The sequence below is a fragment of the Cebus imitator genome, unplaced genomic scaffold (genome assembly GCF_001604975.1).
Source record: "Cebus imitator isolate Cc_AM_T3 unplaced genomic scaffold, Cebus_imitator-1.0 Scaffold52, whole genome shotgun sequence".
In the NCBI taxonomy this organism is placed as follows: Eukaryota; Metazoa; Chordata; class Mammalia; order Primates; family Cebidae; genus Cebus; species Cebus imitator.
The window spans coordinates 7010592-7024165 of record NW_016107367.1 but is presented as its reverse complement, the minus strand read 5'-3'; the positions used below and the strand labels follow the sequence as shown (position 1 = coordinate 7024165).

The 13574-nt window shown below is 39.7% G+C and overlaps 2 protein-coding genes and 1 non-coding gene across 5 annotated transcripts in view; all 3 read left to right on the top strand.

The window, feature by feature from the left end:
• Positions 1-7821, top strand: part of LOC108304111 (GSK3B interacting protein) — a 25426-nt gene extending 17605 nt beyond the window's left edge. The window contains exons 2-3 of the mRNA XM_017528174.2: positions 2468-2726; positions 6058-7821. Coding sequence (XP_017383663.1) covers positions 2469-2726; positions 6058-6219 — 420 coding nt within the window. The 5' untranslated portion in view covers position 2468 and the 3' untranslated portion in view covers positions 6220-7821. The remainder of the gene's footprint in view (positions 1-2467; positions 2727-6057) is intronic.
• LOC119471219 lies at positions 5144-5332 on the top strand. Its single transcript, XR_005200246.1, has one exon. It is a non-coding gene; the product is annotated as a U2 spliceosomal RNA (small nuclear RNA).
• Positions 7822-12811: 4990 nt separating the features above from the next.
• Positions 12812-13574, top strand: part of AK7 (adenylate kinase 7) — a 79298-nt gene continuing 78535 nt past the window's right edge. For 2 of the 3 annotated variants that reach the window (XM_017528171.2, XM_017528170.2), the window contains exon 1: positions 12812-13014. In XM_017528171.2, coding sequence (XP_017383660.1) covers positions 12910-13014 — 105 coding nt within the window. In that variant the 5' untranslated portion in view covers positions 12812-12909. The remainder of the gene's footprint in view (positions 13015-13574) is intronic. The other variant, XM_017528169.2, reaches the window with a different exon arrangement.

Genomic DNA, 13574 nt, shown 5'->3' with positions numbered 1-13574 from the left:
AAAAAAAAAAAAAAGCTTTGTAAATGTAAAACTTTCTCATACAAACATTCTTTTATGTAATGATCATTATTTCTGACATCTCTAATTGAAGTACTAGACAACTTTAGCAAAATTAAGATGTTTGATATTCATGGTGTCAAGATTTATAGCAGACAGTCATTTCTAAATCTTCAAAACTATGTAAAAAAGAAAGGGCTCATTTTGTATATATAAAACCAAATATCTTAAGCAGTATATTGATTATTTTTAGAATAAGGTAAAATTTGGAAAACCAAATGTTTTTTCCTGTATAATAAGTCAATTTCAGCTTTCAATTACCCGACAGATTGCTCCAGCAATAATTGGTAATTTTATAATTAACTTCTGTTGTTTGTAGCGAGGGACTAATTTTGTAAAGTGCTGTGAGAGACAAGATTAAGAATCTTTAAAACGTATCATTAATCAAACTAGGATTGGAGGAATGCATTATACATTTGCTATGTAATTTTTTGAAATAGCTTTATGTATGTTATTATAAATTGCCTTCAGCAAGTAGTTTTGACTTTTATAATGTGCAAATGACATTTAGCTGATTTTTGCTGATAACTTAGGGCAGTGGCTGCACAGCAGAATCACTCAAGCTCTGAAAAAAATAACGGGTCTTCCAGAGATTTTGATTTTGCTTTTCTGCAGTGAGGAAAATGTATCTATAATTTTAGAAGCTCTTGCAGATAATTCTAATGACTAGCTTAAAGGATTTCGAATGTCACTACCTTAAAGGATTTTTAATATTACACAAATAGGGCATGAGTTAGTAACTTGGAAATAGCAATGAACAGTGTCATATACCAGATCAATAGTTTAAATTAAATGCTTATAAATGTTGTCCGTATTGTCAGAAAAAAATTGAGACTCCTTCTAAAAATGCATTTAAGGGTCAGATGTGGTGGCACGAGCCTGTAGTCCCAACTACTCAGGCAGCTGAGGTAGCAGGATGGCTTGAGCACAGGAGTGCTAGGCTTTAGTGCACAAAGATGACATCTGTGAATAACCACTGCCCTCTAGCCTGGGCAACATGGTGAGACCTTGTCTCTTAAAATACAGTGAGTTTATTACTGGTCTAATCTAACTCCAGTGTGGTGAGGGGGTCAGACTAGTCCTTGACCACAGTGCTCAAGTACATAGGAAATGAATGTTGATTGAATATGCGAAAGAATGAAGAGTTATGTTTCATTCACAATGGCAGATGCTTCATCCATATTAGAGAAATAAAACCTTACTTTTAAAACCTGCCAAGTAAAAAGAAAGCACAATAGCTCACAATAGCTTGTTCTGTAAAGCTCTTTTTACATTCCAGAGCACTTTCACATTCATTAACTTTTCTCATTCATACATTTCAAATTGTAAGAATACAATTGCCTAAGAATACACACAGCCAGGAAGATCCTTTTTAACCCCAGTCACAGAAGAAAAGCTAAAACTACGTAGCAGCCTGGCAGTAATATTGGATCAAGTCAGCATGAGAAATTAGAAATAATATTTTTTAAAATATAACATTTGGGTCAGTTCAAATTAGTGGTGAAAAGATGAGTTATTCAGTAAATGGTGTTGGGACAGTTGGCTATCCATCTGGTAAATAAAGTTATGCAAAATAAATTCCAGATGGATCAAAGAGTTAAATGCAGATAGAATGAGAATTTAGAAGGCAATTTAGGGGATTTTTAAAATGTAATCATGGGATGGGGAAGGCCTAGAGCAAAGGCCAAAAGTCATAAAAGGAACTACTGAGAGGTAGTATACTGTGGTAGGTAAAGGCTTGCACTCTGATTTCATACAATTTAGATTCATTTCCATTTTTGCTTTTAAAACTGTATGATCTTAGAACCAAAAATGTCCTATAAACATCCAAAAAGATGTTTACTCAAGGAAATACTTATTAAAACAGTGAGCTATCATTCTTTTCCTCTTAAATTGGCAAGAATTTAAAAGAATTGGAAAGAGGTGAAAAAGACTACAGTCCCTCATATTCTGTTAGTGAAGTGTAAGTCATACATTCTTTTTTGAAGGGTAAATTGGCAGTATCTATTCAAAGTTAAAATAAGTACGTCCTTTGACTCAGCAATTTTGGTTCTAAATATCTTTCCTAGAGAAATAATTATATATTTATTTTCAAAAATATGTACTAGGATTGTTACTGCGGCATTATTCAGTATAGCTTAAATAAACCATAACGTTCTAAATGCTTATCAGTATGGAAATTGACCTTTTGAGGGTAAGTGAAGAAGGGAGATCCTTTTTTTAAAAATCTATAGGAGGTCTGTGATTTTACTGTGAGAAACCACTAGAAATGTTTTTAGATAGTATTTTGCTAAAAATCATTAGCTAGTGTATTATGCTAAGTGGCAGTTTTAAGGCATAGCTAATTTTAATCAAATGTAATATTTTGAATGTCTTTTATAAACAAATTTTATAACTGCTTTTTTTACAGAATGGAAACAGATTGTAATCCCATGGAGCTAAGCAGTATGGCAGGATTTGAAGAAGGTTCAGAGCTCAATGGTTTTGAAGGAACTGACATGAAAGACATGAGGCTAGAAGCTGAAGCAGTTGTAAATGATGTTCTCTTTGCTGTTAACAACATGTTTGTCTCGAAAAGCCTGCGCTGTGCAGATGATGTGGCCTATATCAACGTGGAAACAAAGGAGAGAAACAGATACTGCCTAGAGCTCACTGAAGCGGGGCTTAAGGTAACTCACTTTTCTTTTTAGAAAAAAAAATTATGTCTTTACCACTTTATTAAAAAGAGGGGTGAGTGGGGAGGGGAAGAGTGTTAACTAGGAACTGGATATTCAGTAGCTTCCAAAATTTTTTTAAGGAAAACTTTCTACCTAGAAATTTTTATTAATTTCAAAGTCTTTTGATCAATATGGAGAAACTGAATTTTTTTGAAAAATATTTGATTTGCAGGGTGTGACTTTGTTTTAATCATGACCCTCAAAACTAATTTATTTCTCATCTATAGCTAAATGTGTTCACCAAAATTATATATACATTCTCTGCATTGATGGGTTTTGCAGTCATTGTGTTGAAAAGATCTTTGTCAACCTCTTAGAAATGTCTCTTCTGTTAAAATAACATACTTGGGCCGGGCACGGTGGCTCACGCCTGTAATCCCAGCACTTTGGGAGGCCGAGGCGAGTGGATCTCAAGGTCAAGAGATCGAGACCATCCTGGTCAACATGGTGAAACCCCGTCTCTACTAAAAATACAAAAAATTAGCTGGGCATGGTGGCGCGTGCCTGTAATCCCAGCTACTCAGGAGGCTGAGGCAGGAGAATTGCCTGAACCCAGGAGGCGGAGGCTGCGGTGAGCCGAGATCACGCCATTGCACTCCAGCCTGGGTAACAAGAGTGAAACTCTGTCTCAAAAAAAAAAAAAAAAAAAAATGACAACACTGTCTTCCAGATCAGAATAAATCAGAGCAGAACATTCCACCCCCAGATTTCCAGTGGTGTCCTATTAGCCCTTTATTACAAGTATCTCTTTATTATGAGAGCTCTTCTAGGCAGATTAACCTTTCCATTGTTTAAACGAAAATCATGAGTTTAGAATAGTAGAAAACATCACCAGAGAGCAACTTTTAATTAAAAAAGAAAAAAACTGTAAGCCATGCCTGGTGGCCCTTGCCTGTAATCCTAGCACTTAAGGAGGCCAAGCTAGTAGGATCATTTTAGGCCAGGAATTCGAGATCAGCCTGGGCAACATAGCGAGACCCTGTTTCTTCAATATGTATATGTTTTAATTAGCCCAACATGGTGGCATTTGCCTGTAATCCCAACTACTTGGGAGGCTTAGGAGGGGGCCCATGAGTTCAAGGTTGCAGTGAGCTGTGACTGGCCCACTGTACTTCAGCCTGGGTACACAAAGAGATCCTTTTGGGAAAAAAAAAAAAAACAACTTATAAAAACCTTTGACCTACTGAACAAACGGCTAGACATTAGAAAATCTAAAATTTAGTTTTAACCTTCCTAATCAATGAATCTTCAGTCTTGGCAAATGTCATACATTTCTGTGTTTCTATATTTGTTCAAAGTAATTGTACATTATCATAAGATGGTGAGCAAGGCCTGCCTAAGCAAGTAAGAGTGTTACATAATATTATGTTAAGTACATAAATATCTCTTTATTTCACTGGATTCAGTTTGCTGGAGATGAGTCATGTATACTGTATACTCCTTGATAGAGCAAAGTGCAAGACCAGCATTTGTACTGCCCTCAGTTCCCTCACAGCTGCCACAAAGACTGCTGCTTAGCTTTAAGTGTAGTACCTGAATTAACTAATTTTCTTGCACTCCTTTCCACATCCTTAAATTTGTACTAAAAGCTCCTAGTGTTTAGAGATGGATCTTTAATCAGAAGTAGAGGTAAGTGACCCCAGGTAAACTAATTCTGTGTTGTGTTGGTTAATTCTAAGTTGGCTATGGAGAGGTAGAAGGAGTTCTGATCAGAGAGTCAGCAGTGCAGTCTTAAATGTGAATTTTAATGATCTTGGGTGAGTCTGTCTACCCCTGAGAGTTCCTGCTTCTTAATTAACTTAGAGATTACAAAAAGTAAAATGATTTGGGGAATGATTATTTGACTGTATGATAACAGAAATATCTGAACCATTTGTAAAACCTGGCATGTAGTAGGTACCCAAATATTTGTTTTTCAGTCTGATTCAGTTAACATTTATTGAGCTACTATCCTGCATCAGCAAATTGAAAATCAAACCATGAATAAGACATGATCCATGTTCACCAGGAAGATCACAGTCTGGCAGAGATAAGAGGAAGGAGGCAAACAACTGTACTCCACTGTAGAGTGCAGTAATTGAGCATGGATCTGAAGAGGTGTGATTCATTTTCCTTAGGTGTCTGCCTCTGCTTTTCATTAAAAAAAAAACGCTCAGCTTCTATTTCTAACATAAACTTTCATCTCTATGGCTTAAATAGATGTCATAAAAATTTAGGATTTATATAGGGAATTTACAGACTTTAGTCAAGTCAGCAAAAACTAAATTAATTTTGCCCTGTGTTGTGCGGGTGAACCATGACATACCTTATAAAATCCTGTCAAAAAGAAAAGTTGTAGCTGTGTTTACAGGAGAGAAAAAAACCTACACATCGCTTCTCAGCCTTTTGGCTAAGATCAGTTGTAGTATCTCTTCTTATCAGTTTAATATCTGTTGGGTCCTCTATCCAAGGATAGTATATTAAATGGATTTTTGGAGCAGGGAGATAGAATAGGCTCTTGCTCTGTTCACTCCTCACATCGACCTGGTATTGCAATTTCCAGAAATAGTGTACCCCACCAAGAAAAAAAAACACAGTAACATTCCCTTTTATCTCACAGAGTTGAGCATTCATTCCCTGTCAGATAAGAAATATATTAAGTGGAAGTGACCTTTCAGATTACTAATAATAAGGCTAAGCAGTTATGAAAACTAAACTAATGATTAAACCAATTATTAATAAAATAATTATTAAAATTAACTAATTAAAACTAAATCATTAGGGATAGTTTATAGAATTCTATGTATAAAAGGAATACAAAATAAATAATGATAAAAATATGAACTAATGCTATATTACCTATTATAGTACTTAATATAGTAGACCTTCAATATATGTGGAATTAAATAGGGTAAATAATACATGCATGTTTTGTAATATGAAAATGAAATACTGTTTTTGTGTAGCTTTTCAAATTCTTTCTCTACATTACTTTGAGACTCAGAAGTAAATAAAACCTTTTAAATTTTGAAAAAAATTCTATAGGGAGCTTTTTATTGGTGTTTCTGTGTTATATATTACAAGTTGCTCAAGTATTAAAGTTTTTGTTTAAAATGTACATACTCTGACTTTGATTGAGAAATAGTCTCATTTGATAATTACCCATGTATCTCTGGTGGTCCCGTGGCTAGGAAAAAAATATATATATTTTTTTAAAAAGGATGATTATTCACGTAAACACTTGGTTTTTGCTTTCTGTACCAAGATGAAAACTGATGAATTCACTGTTGCATTTCCCTTGTAGGTGGTAGGCTATGCTTTTGACCAGGTGGATGATCATTTACAGACTCCCTACCATGAAACAGTCTACTCCTTGTTGGATACACTCAGCCCTGCCTACCGGGAAGCATTTGGAAACGCACTCCTTCAAAGACTGGAAGCTTTGAAAAGGGATGGACAGTCATGACTATATTTTTTCCTTTCAGAGGGGCTGGTGCTGGTACAGAATGTTGACATGAAGCTTGAAATTCTTGCATATGGTCATATGAAATGCATCTTTGGTTTTGTGTCTTAATCACTTGCTTCCAACTTAGGCTTTTGGCTCAGAAGATTATTGAATAATGATTTTAGTTTCTGTTTCACTAAGGGAATTCTGAGGCCGTTGCTGTGATACCATCATTAAGACCTTCACATTTCTTCATATAATCTCTCTGCATTTCAAATTCTAATCAGTATTTCATACTCTTATTACAGGGCTTTGATGCTGCCAGCACTCTCTTTTACATAGGAAATTCTAGATTTGCACAGTAATAGAGGAATTAGAATTACCTAACTATACACTTTGATTCAGCCTGCTAAATCAGGGGTTCACTACTAGCTTGGACAAACTTTGTAGTAATTATTTGCTACTAGCCTTATTGGAAACAAATTACAACTAGTTTCCCCTGCACAAATTTTGAAATTCACTGCTTCACGTAATCTATTTATATTACTAATATGGTTTAATAAAGATGAATTAATTATATATTACTTAACTAGTATTAAATGAAAAACAAGGACTGAAATAGTTCTGTATTCCGTGTTTGCAACAGCCAGCCAACTAAGCAGAGGATAAACCGTTAGCAAATGAATGTAATAATTACTCATTTCCTAGATATCTAAGCACATAAGCAAATACAGGAACAGACTCCATTCTTTTTCTTAACAAAAAGCATCTTCAGTGTGTGATTTAAAAGAAGAAAGATACTGGTTTCCTAAAAAACAATATTTTGGCCTGTGTTGATTCTTATTCTGAATGTGTGTTTACATAATGTACAGTATATATTCAGAAAGTATTTTTGCTTCAACGTTTACTTTCTATGATGTAGTGCTTTGGTATTCCCACAGCACCCCACCTTCCCCAACAGATGTACAGTATTCTGTCTCCATGCGAAATCTACAATGTAATATGAGTGCATTGTATGGGTTTGAAACCAAAGGATGAATGAAGCATTCAGAGACTTAATATTTGAAAAAGGGATACTCAGTATTTTATATTTTATTACAGGTACTGATATTTATAAACTTCATAAATGTACCATGCTGCCACATGTTGTCAAGTACATGTTGAACCATAAGGATTGGGGAGTTGTTTTTTAATGGTTGCCTAAAGCAGCTGCCGTAGAAATGTGGAACTGAAATTTTGCATCTGGTCACACCTTCATACATTTGTCATGTGCAGATATTTTTCCATCATTAATAAAAAATAGGAACTTTTAGGCTCTGAAGATCATGTGGACCAGAGCAAATTAAAGTTGTTTGTGTCGCAATCCACTGTCAGACTTCATTGGAATGCTTTGTTTGATGATGTATATTAATTCTCAGCTTTATTTTCAGATGCTTAACTGGGCAATGAAGTCTAACTTCAGGTTGAACTTTCTCATGCTTAATCTCAGGCTAAATGTAAATGATATTTGTAAAGTTTGAATAAAATTCTCTTTACTCATTTTGAGTTAGTATGAAGAAAAGTGATGATTGTATGTTTAAGAATTGAAATTGTTCACTTTGTGATAAATGATTAATTCCAAGAGCTTGTTTCCATTTTTTAATTCTGTATTATTATGTTTTGATTTGAAGTGACTGAAGTGAGCCACTTTTTATTACTATGAAAGAGTAATGAGGAACAAGAGGAGAGGACTTTAATAAAACTACACAGATATACATGAGAATCTAGATATTAAAACCTCCATGTTACCTGGTCCGTTTAAAGAACTTAACCAGCAGATAGGCTGGGCGTGCTGGCTCACACTTGGAATTCCAGTGGTTTGGGAGTCCCAGTCAGGAGGATCACGTGAGGAGTACAAAACCAGCCTGAGCAACATAGATCCTATCTCTACAAAAAGTTATGAAAGCATGGCTGGTGACACACGCCTGTAGTCGTAGCTACTAGGAAAGCTGAAGCAGGAAAATTGCTTGAGCCCAGGAATTGGAGACTGTAGTGAACTACAATCGTGCTTCTGCACTGCAACCTGGATGACAGAACAAGACCCCGTCTATTTAAAAAAAAAAAAAAAAAAAAAGAAAATTATGTTATGGAACAACCAGATAAATTAAGCCTTGATTTTGCTTCTAAAGGAAAATGAAAAACTTGTGTATAAATAACTCTTACAAATCAAAGGAAGAAAAAATACAAACAATGGGCAAATACAATCAACTCAAAAAAAAAAAAAATGCAGAGGTCAGTAATTACTTGAAAGAGGTCCAACCCAACTATTCTTTCAAGAAAGAAAAATTTTAAGTGATCTGGTCATTTTACTTACTAATTTTGTGATTCTTCTTATTTAAACTTAATACCAGTGAGGATTTAGTGAGGGAGCATTCTTACATTCTATTGGAGGGTATGTTGGTGAGATCTTTCTGGAAACATTGATAATAAATCCTTTACGAAGTTTATAATTTCTGAATTGGTAATATACTAGCAATCTAGCATTGAAAAATGATTCAGAAAAAAGATAAACTATTATACAAGGGTTCATTTTCCCTAATGAAAAATTGAGAAGGCTCTAAAGAGTGGTAAAGTTATGCTACATCCTTTAGATGGAAAATAGGCAGCCACTAAAAATCATGAAAAAATGGCAATGGGGAAAAATAATGCTACACAAAGAAGGATATAAAACTATACATACTGTTTTGAAAACTGTGTATGTAACAAAAAATGAAACGATTATAAGATGTTAGTAATCACTAGATAATAAAAATAGGTCATTTTCATTTTCTTAATACTTTTTCACATTTTATCCATTAGCTTGTATGTACTAATTAGAAGCAGGAATGCAATTGATGTGGGGTTTAAGCTAGCTGAAGGCTGTCTAGCAAAAGCACCAAGCCTTGCTGGGTCGTATCTGCTCCCAGGATCCTTGAAGAGGCAGCATGATTGTGAAGAAAAGAGTGCACACCTCATTTCCCATAGTGACACTCTTCCCACCTTTTCTCCAGGTCCAGCTGCTACTAGTGCATTTACAAACAGCTTCTTCCATTGCACACTGTGCTGTTCTCTCCCGTGTTCAGAAACATAAAATGTGCTGTTTGAATGTTAAGGAGGAATACAGTAAGAAACACTGAAATTCCGATAGGTGCCATATTGACTTCAGAACTTTCTTTCCATCCTCTTTATTTTCTGGATGGTATGGGTGAGACAGACTGAGCAACTTGCTCAGCAGCTACCTGTGAGAAGTGGCATTGGATCAGAACCCAGGTCTTCTGACTCCACCAGCTCTACCCATATAGTATGTGTTAATAAAAGCCATCACATTAATTTTGTGTTTATATGAAAACTGATTTTAAAAGAGGGAAAGAATAACAAAGGAAAGATCCATTAGTTGGTATAATAGAATTAATAGAATCTCCAGCCTGGGCGTTGTGACTCACACCTGTAATCCCAACACTTTGGGAAGCTGAGGTGGGTGAATTACCTGAGGTCGGGAATTCGAGACCAGCCTGCCCAACATGGTGAAACCCCATCTCTACTAAAAATACAAAAATTAACTGGGCGTGGTGGCACACGCTTGTAAGCCTAACTACTCAGGAGACTGAGGCAGGAGAATTGCTTGAACCCATGAGGTGGAGGTTGCAGTGAGCCAAGATTGCCCCCATGTACTCCAGCCTGGTCGACAGAGTGAGACTTAGTCTCAAACAGTAATAATAGAATCTCCTTTTTGAACCTACCAATATATATGAAATTATCTAGATGCCATCCCCCTTATTTCAAGAAACACAGGTAAGTCATATTTCATTGTAGCATGACTAGCTGAATAACTTTCAAAGTATTTACCTGCTTAACTGCATATCAACAAGGAACGCAGAGGCAAAGTAACAATTTGAAAATGAATCAAGTGAATTTAAGAATATTTGAACTAGTAAGTCATTTGAAAGAATGCTGAAGCATATTTTCTAAGTTTTGCACTGATCTTGCGTGAATACTTGTACATTTAAACTGACACTACTTTCTTGTTGATTAAAAAAAAAAAATGCCGAGTGCAGTGCGGTGGCTCATACCTGTAATCCCAGCACTTTGGGAGGACAAAGTGGATGGATCACGAGGTCAGGAGTTCAAGACCAGCCTGACCAACATGGTGAAACCCCATCTCTACTCAAAATACAAAAATTAGCTGGGTATAGTGGCATGTGTCTGTAATCCCAGCTACTCGGGAGGCTAAGGCAGGAGAATGACTTGAACCCAGGAGGCGGAGGTTGTGGTGAGCTGAGATCACACCACTGCACTACAGCCTAAGCAAGAGAGCAAGACTTCATCTCAAAAAAAAAGCAAAAAATATTTGCTATAAGCAAACTGTTCCCAAATTGAGTTGGCAAAAATTTCAAAGCGTTACTTTATCAAAACAAGTTTTAATGAGACTTGTATGTATGCAAAAGAAAATGGGGTGGGGACAGAAAATTGAAACATAAAGGCTTCCATCTGTAGAAGTGTGCCTTAGCCTTGCAGAAAAAAAGAAAAAAAGCAGTAATTTCACCTTCGGAGACCACTTCAGAAAATGCTTCACATATGTCTTATTTAATCCTAACAGCCTTATTAGGCTAGTGGTATCACTCCTATTTTACAGGCAATTTAACAGCCTAGGGAAAGTTAAAAGATTGGTCCCAGCCTCCCACAAATGACTGCAGAGCTGAAACTCAAAGCCAAATCTCTTGAGTGCCTGAAAACTCAGGGCCTCCAATCTGTCTGGAGATCTTGGGCCACCTCCGATTCTTGAAACACTTTGGGAGGCTGAGGCAGGCGGATCACCTGAGGTTGGGAGTTCGAGACCAGCCTGAACAACATGGAGAAACCCCGTCTCTACTAAAAATACAAAAATTAGCTGGGCGTGGAGGTGCATTCCTGTTATCCCAGCTCCTTGGGAGGCTGAGGCAGGAGAATCACTTGCACCTGGGAGGCAGAGATTGAGCTGAGATCGGGCCATTGCACTCCAGCCACAAGAACGAAACTCCGTTTATTAAAAAGAGAAGAAAAGGCCAGGTGGGGTGGCTCACACCTGTAACCACAGCATTTTGGGAGGCCAAGGCGGGCGGATCACTTGAGGCCAGAAGTTCAAAACCAGTGTGGCCAACATGTTGAAACCCTGTCTACTAAAAATAGAAAAATTAGCCGGGTGTGGTGGTAGGCACCTGTAATCCCAGCTACTCCGGAGACTGAGGCAGAAGAATCGCTTGAACTCGGGAGGCAAGGTTGCAGTGAGCCGACATTATGCCATTGCACTCCAGTCTAGGTGACAGAGCAAGACTCCGTCTCAAAAAAATAAAGTAAAAATTAAAAAGAACAAGAAGGCTGGCGCAGTGGTTCATGCCTGCAATACCAGCACTTTAGGAGGACGAGGCAGGAGAATCTCTTGAGCCTAGGAGTCAGAGACCAGCCTGGGCAATAAACACAGTGAGACCATGTCTCTATTAAAAATAATAAAATAAAAAGAACGAGGAGAAACCACTCACACACAATTGCTGCAAGTGTTAAATATTTGCATTTAACGAGTTAATTAATGCTTAAAGCATGAAAATAGTTCAATATGATCAGGCTCTTCCAAGGTAACTGCGGGAGGTACTCTTAGTCCACCACAACCTTTGCGGTCCTGTGATCACCAGGTTGGATGCTGTCTTTCAATTTGTGGATTTATCTCAGCAACTGCATGTATAATCTCTCGTGGGACGGTCAATTCTAAATTTTGTCCCTTGGTGAATGTGAGCGAATTCCGAGCACCCACGCCCTCTGGTCGCCCCCAGCGGACACCAGGGGTCCTCCCGGAACTTGCGTCTGGAAACAACCCCAAGGGAGCTGGGCCCGCGGACCAAGCCGCAACCGCCGCACGGCGAGACGATGCTAGGGTCGCTCAGATGCTCGGGAGCCTGAAACTCCATGGCAACAGCTGTTCTTCGCAGCTGAGGCTCACGCCCCGTCGCCCCAGCCAGACCACCCCACGGGAGCGCGCTCAGTAACTCCCACGTGGCGGGGAGAGGCCTAGGCTGTGGGGCATTCCCTCTTCTTCAGAATCCTCATTATTTTTTAGTCATCGGATCAAGCGGGCACAGGGATGTGTTTTTAGACCTTACGAACAATGAAGATAAAAAGGCACTGAGATCACAGGGTCCCCTGGGACAAACGCCCAGGGAGCCTCCAAAAGACACGGTGCACTGCCCAAGGGCTCCCAGTGGGCGTCAAGCCAGGGTGAGATCCGGGCTGCACTCGCGGCGCTGCGGAGAGCACTCGCCGGGACATCCGCCTGGCGCCCAGCAGCCGAGAGCGCGCGCAACTGCTGGTCCTGAGCCCCGCTTGGCCGGGCACACCCAACTCAGCGCCCGGCACGCCCCGCCTCCCCCCGCCAGGCACGCCCCGCCCCGCCTATCACGCCCTGCTTAGCGCCCGGCACGCCCCGCCCCGCCCAGAGCCCGGTACGACACGCCCCACCCTGCCAGGAGCGCCCCGCCCCGCCTGGCATGCCCCGCCTAGCGCCCCGCACTCCGTGCTTTGCGCACGACACGCCCCTCCTGCCCAGCACGTGTCGCCCGGGCCCCGCCCCCAGAAAGAGAACCGGCCCCGCCTCCCCGGCCCGGGCCCCGCCTCCTTGGCAAGCGGAGGGACGCTTTCGCCGTAGCAACCAGCACTGTGCCCACCATGGCTGAAGAAGAGGAAACTGCTGCTCCCGCGGAGAAAGTTCTCCGGATTCAGAGGGTGTTTATAAACCTGCTGGACTCCTACAGCAGCGGAAACATCGGAAAGGTGAGCGGCGGCGGCGGCCCAGAGCCGCATCCCAGCTCTCCGCTCACAGCCCCCGGCCCCCGATCCGCAAACCCAGCGAGGGTCTGCGCTCCAGGGCTCTCTTGGGGCCTTTCTTCAGGGAGGGTCCCGTGTCCTGGGCACCACCAATGCCCCCTGGACCTCAGTCCGCACCCAGTGTGGACAAGGGATCCTACGCTTGAAGCCCACGTGTCTGGAGATCACAGGTCCATCCCCAGTTCCTCCTTTTAATGAGGGGAAACTGAGGCTGAGAGGGAGGAAGGAACTTGCCCAAGATCACAGAGAGTTGAGGCCAGAACCTGGACAGAGAGTCCAGGTCTCCCGCTTCCTGCTAGGTTCTCTTTCCACTCCTCCATCCATTTCGAAGTTGGCAGCTAAATGAGAAAATAAATGAAAATTTTATATAGCTCCTGAAGCGTTTTTCATTCATCCATCCCTTCAATATATGGTTTTTGAGCATCTGTTATGAACCAGACACTGTTTGGGTCTCTGAATTCCATTACATTTCCTCACCTTTCTCTGTCTTTAGCCCTGGAAAATGA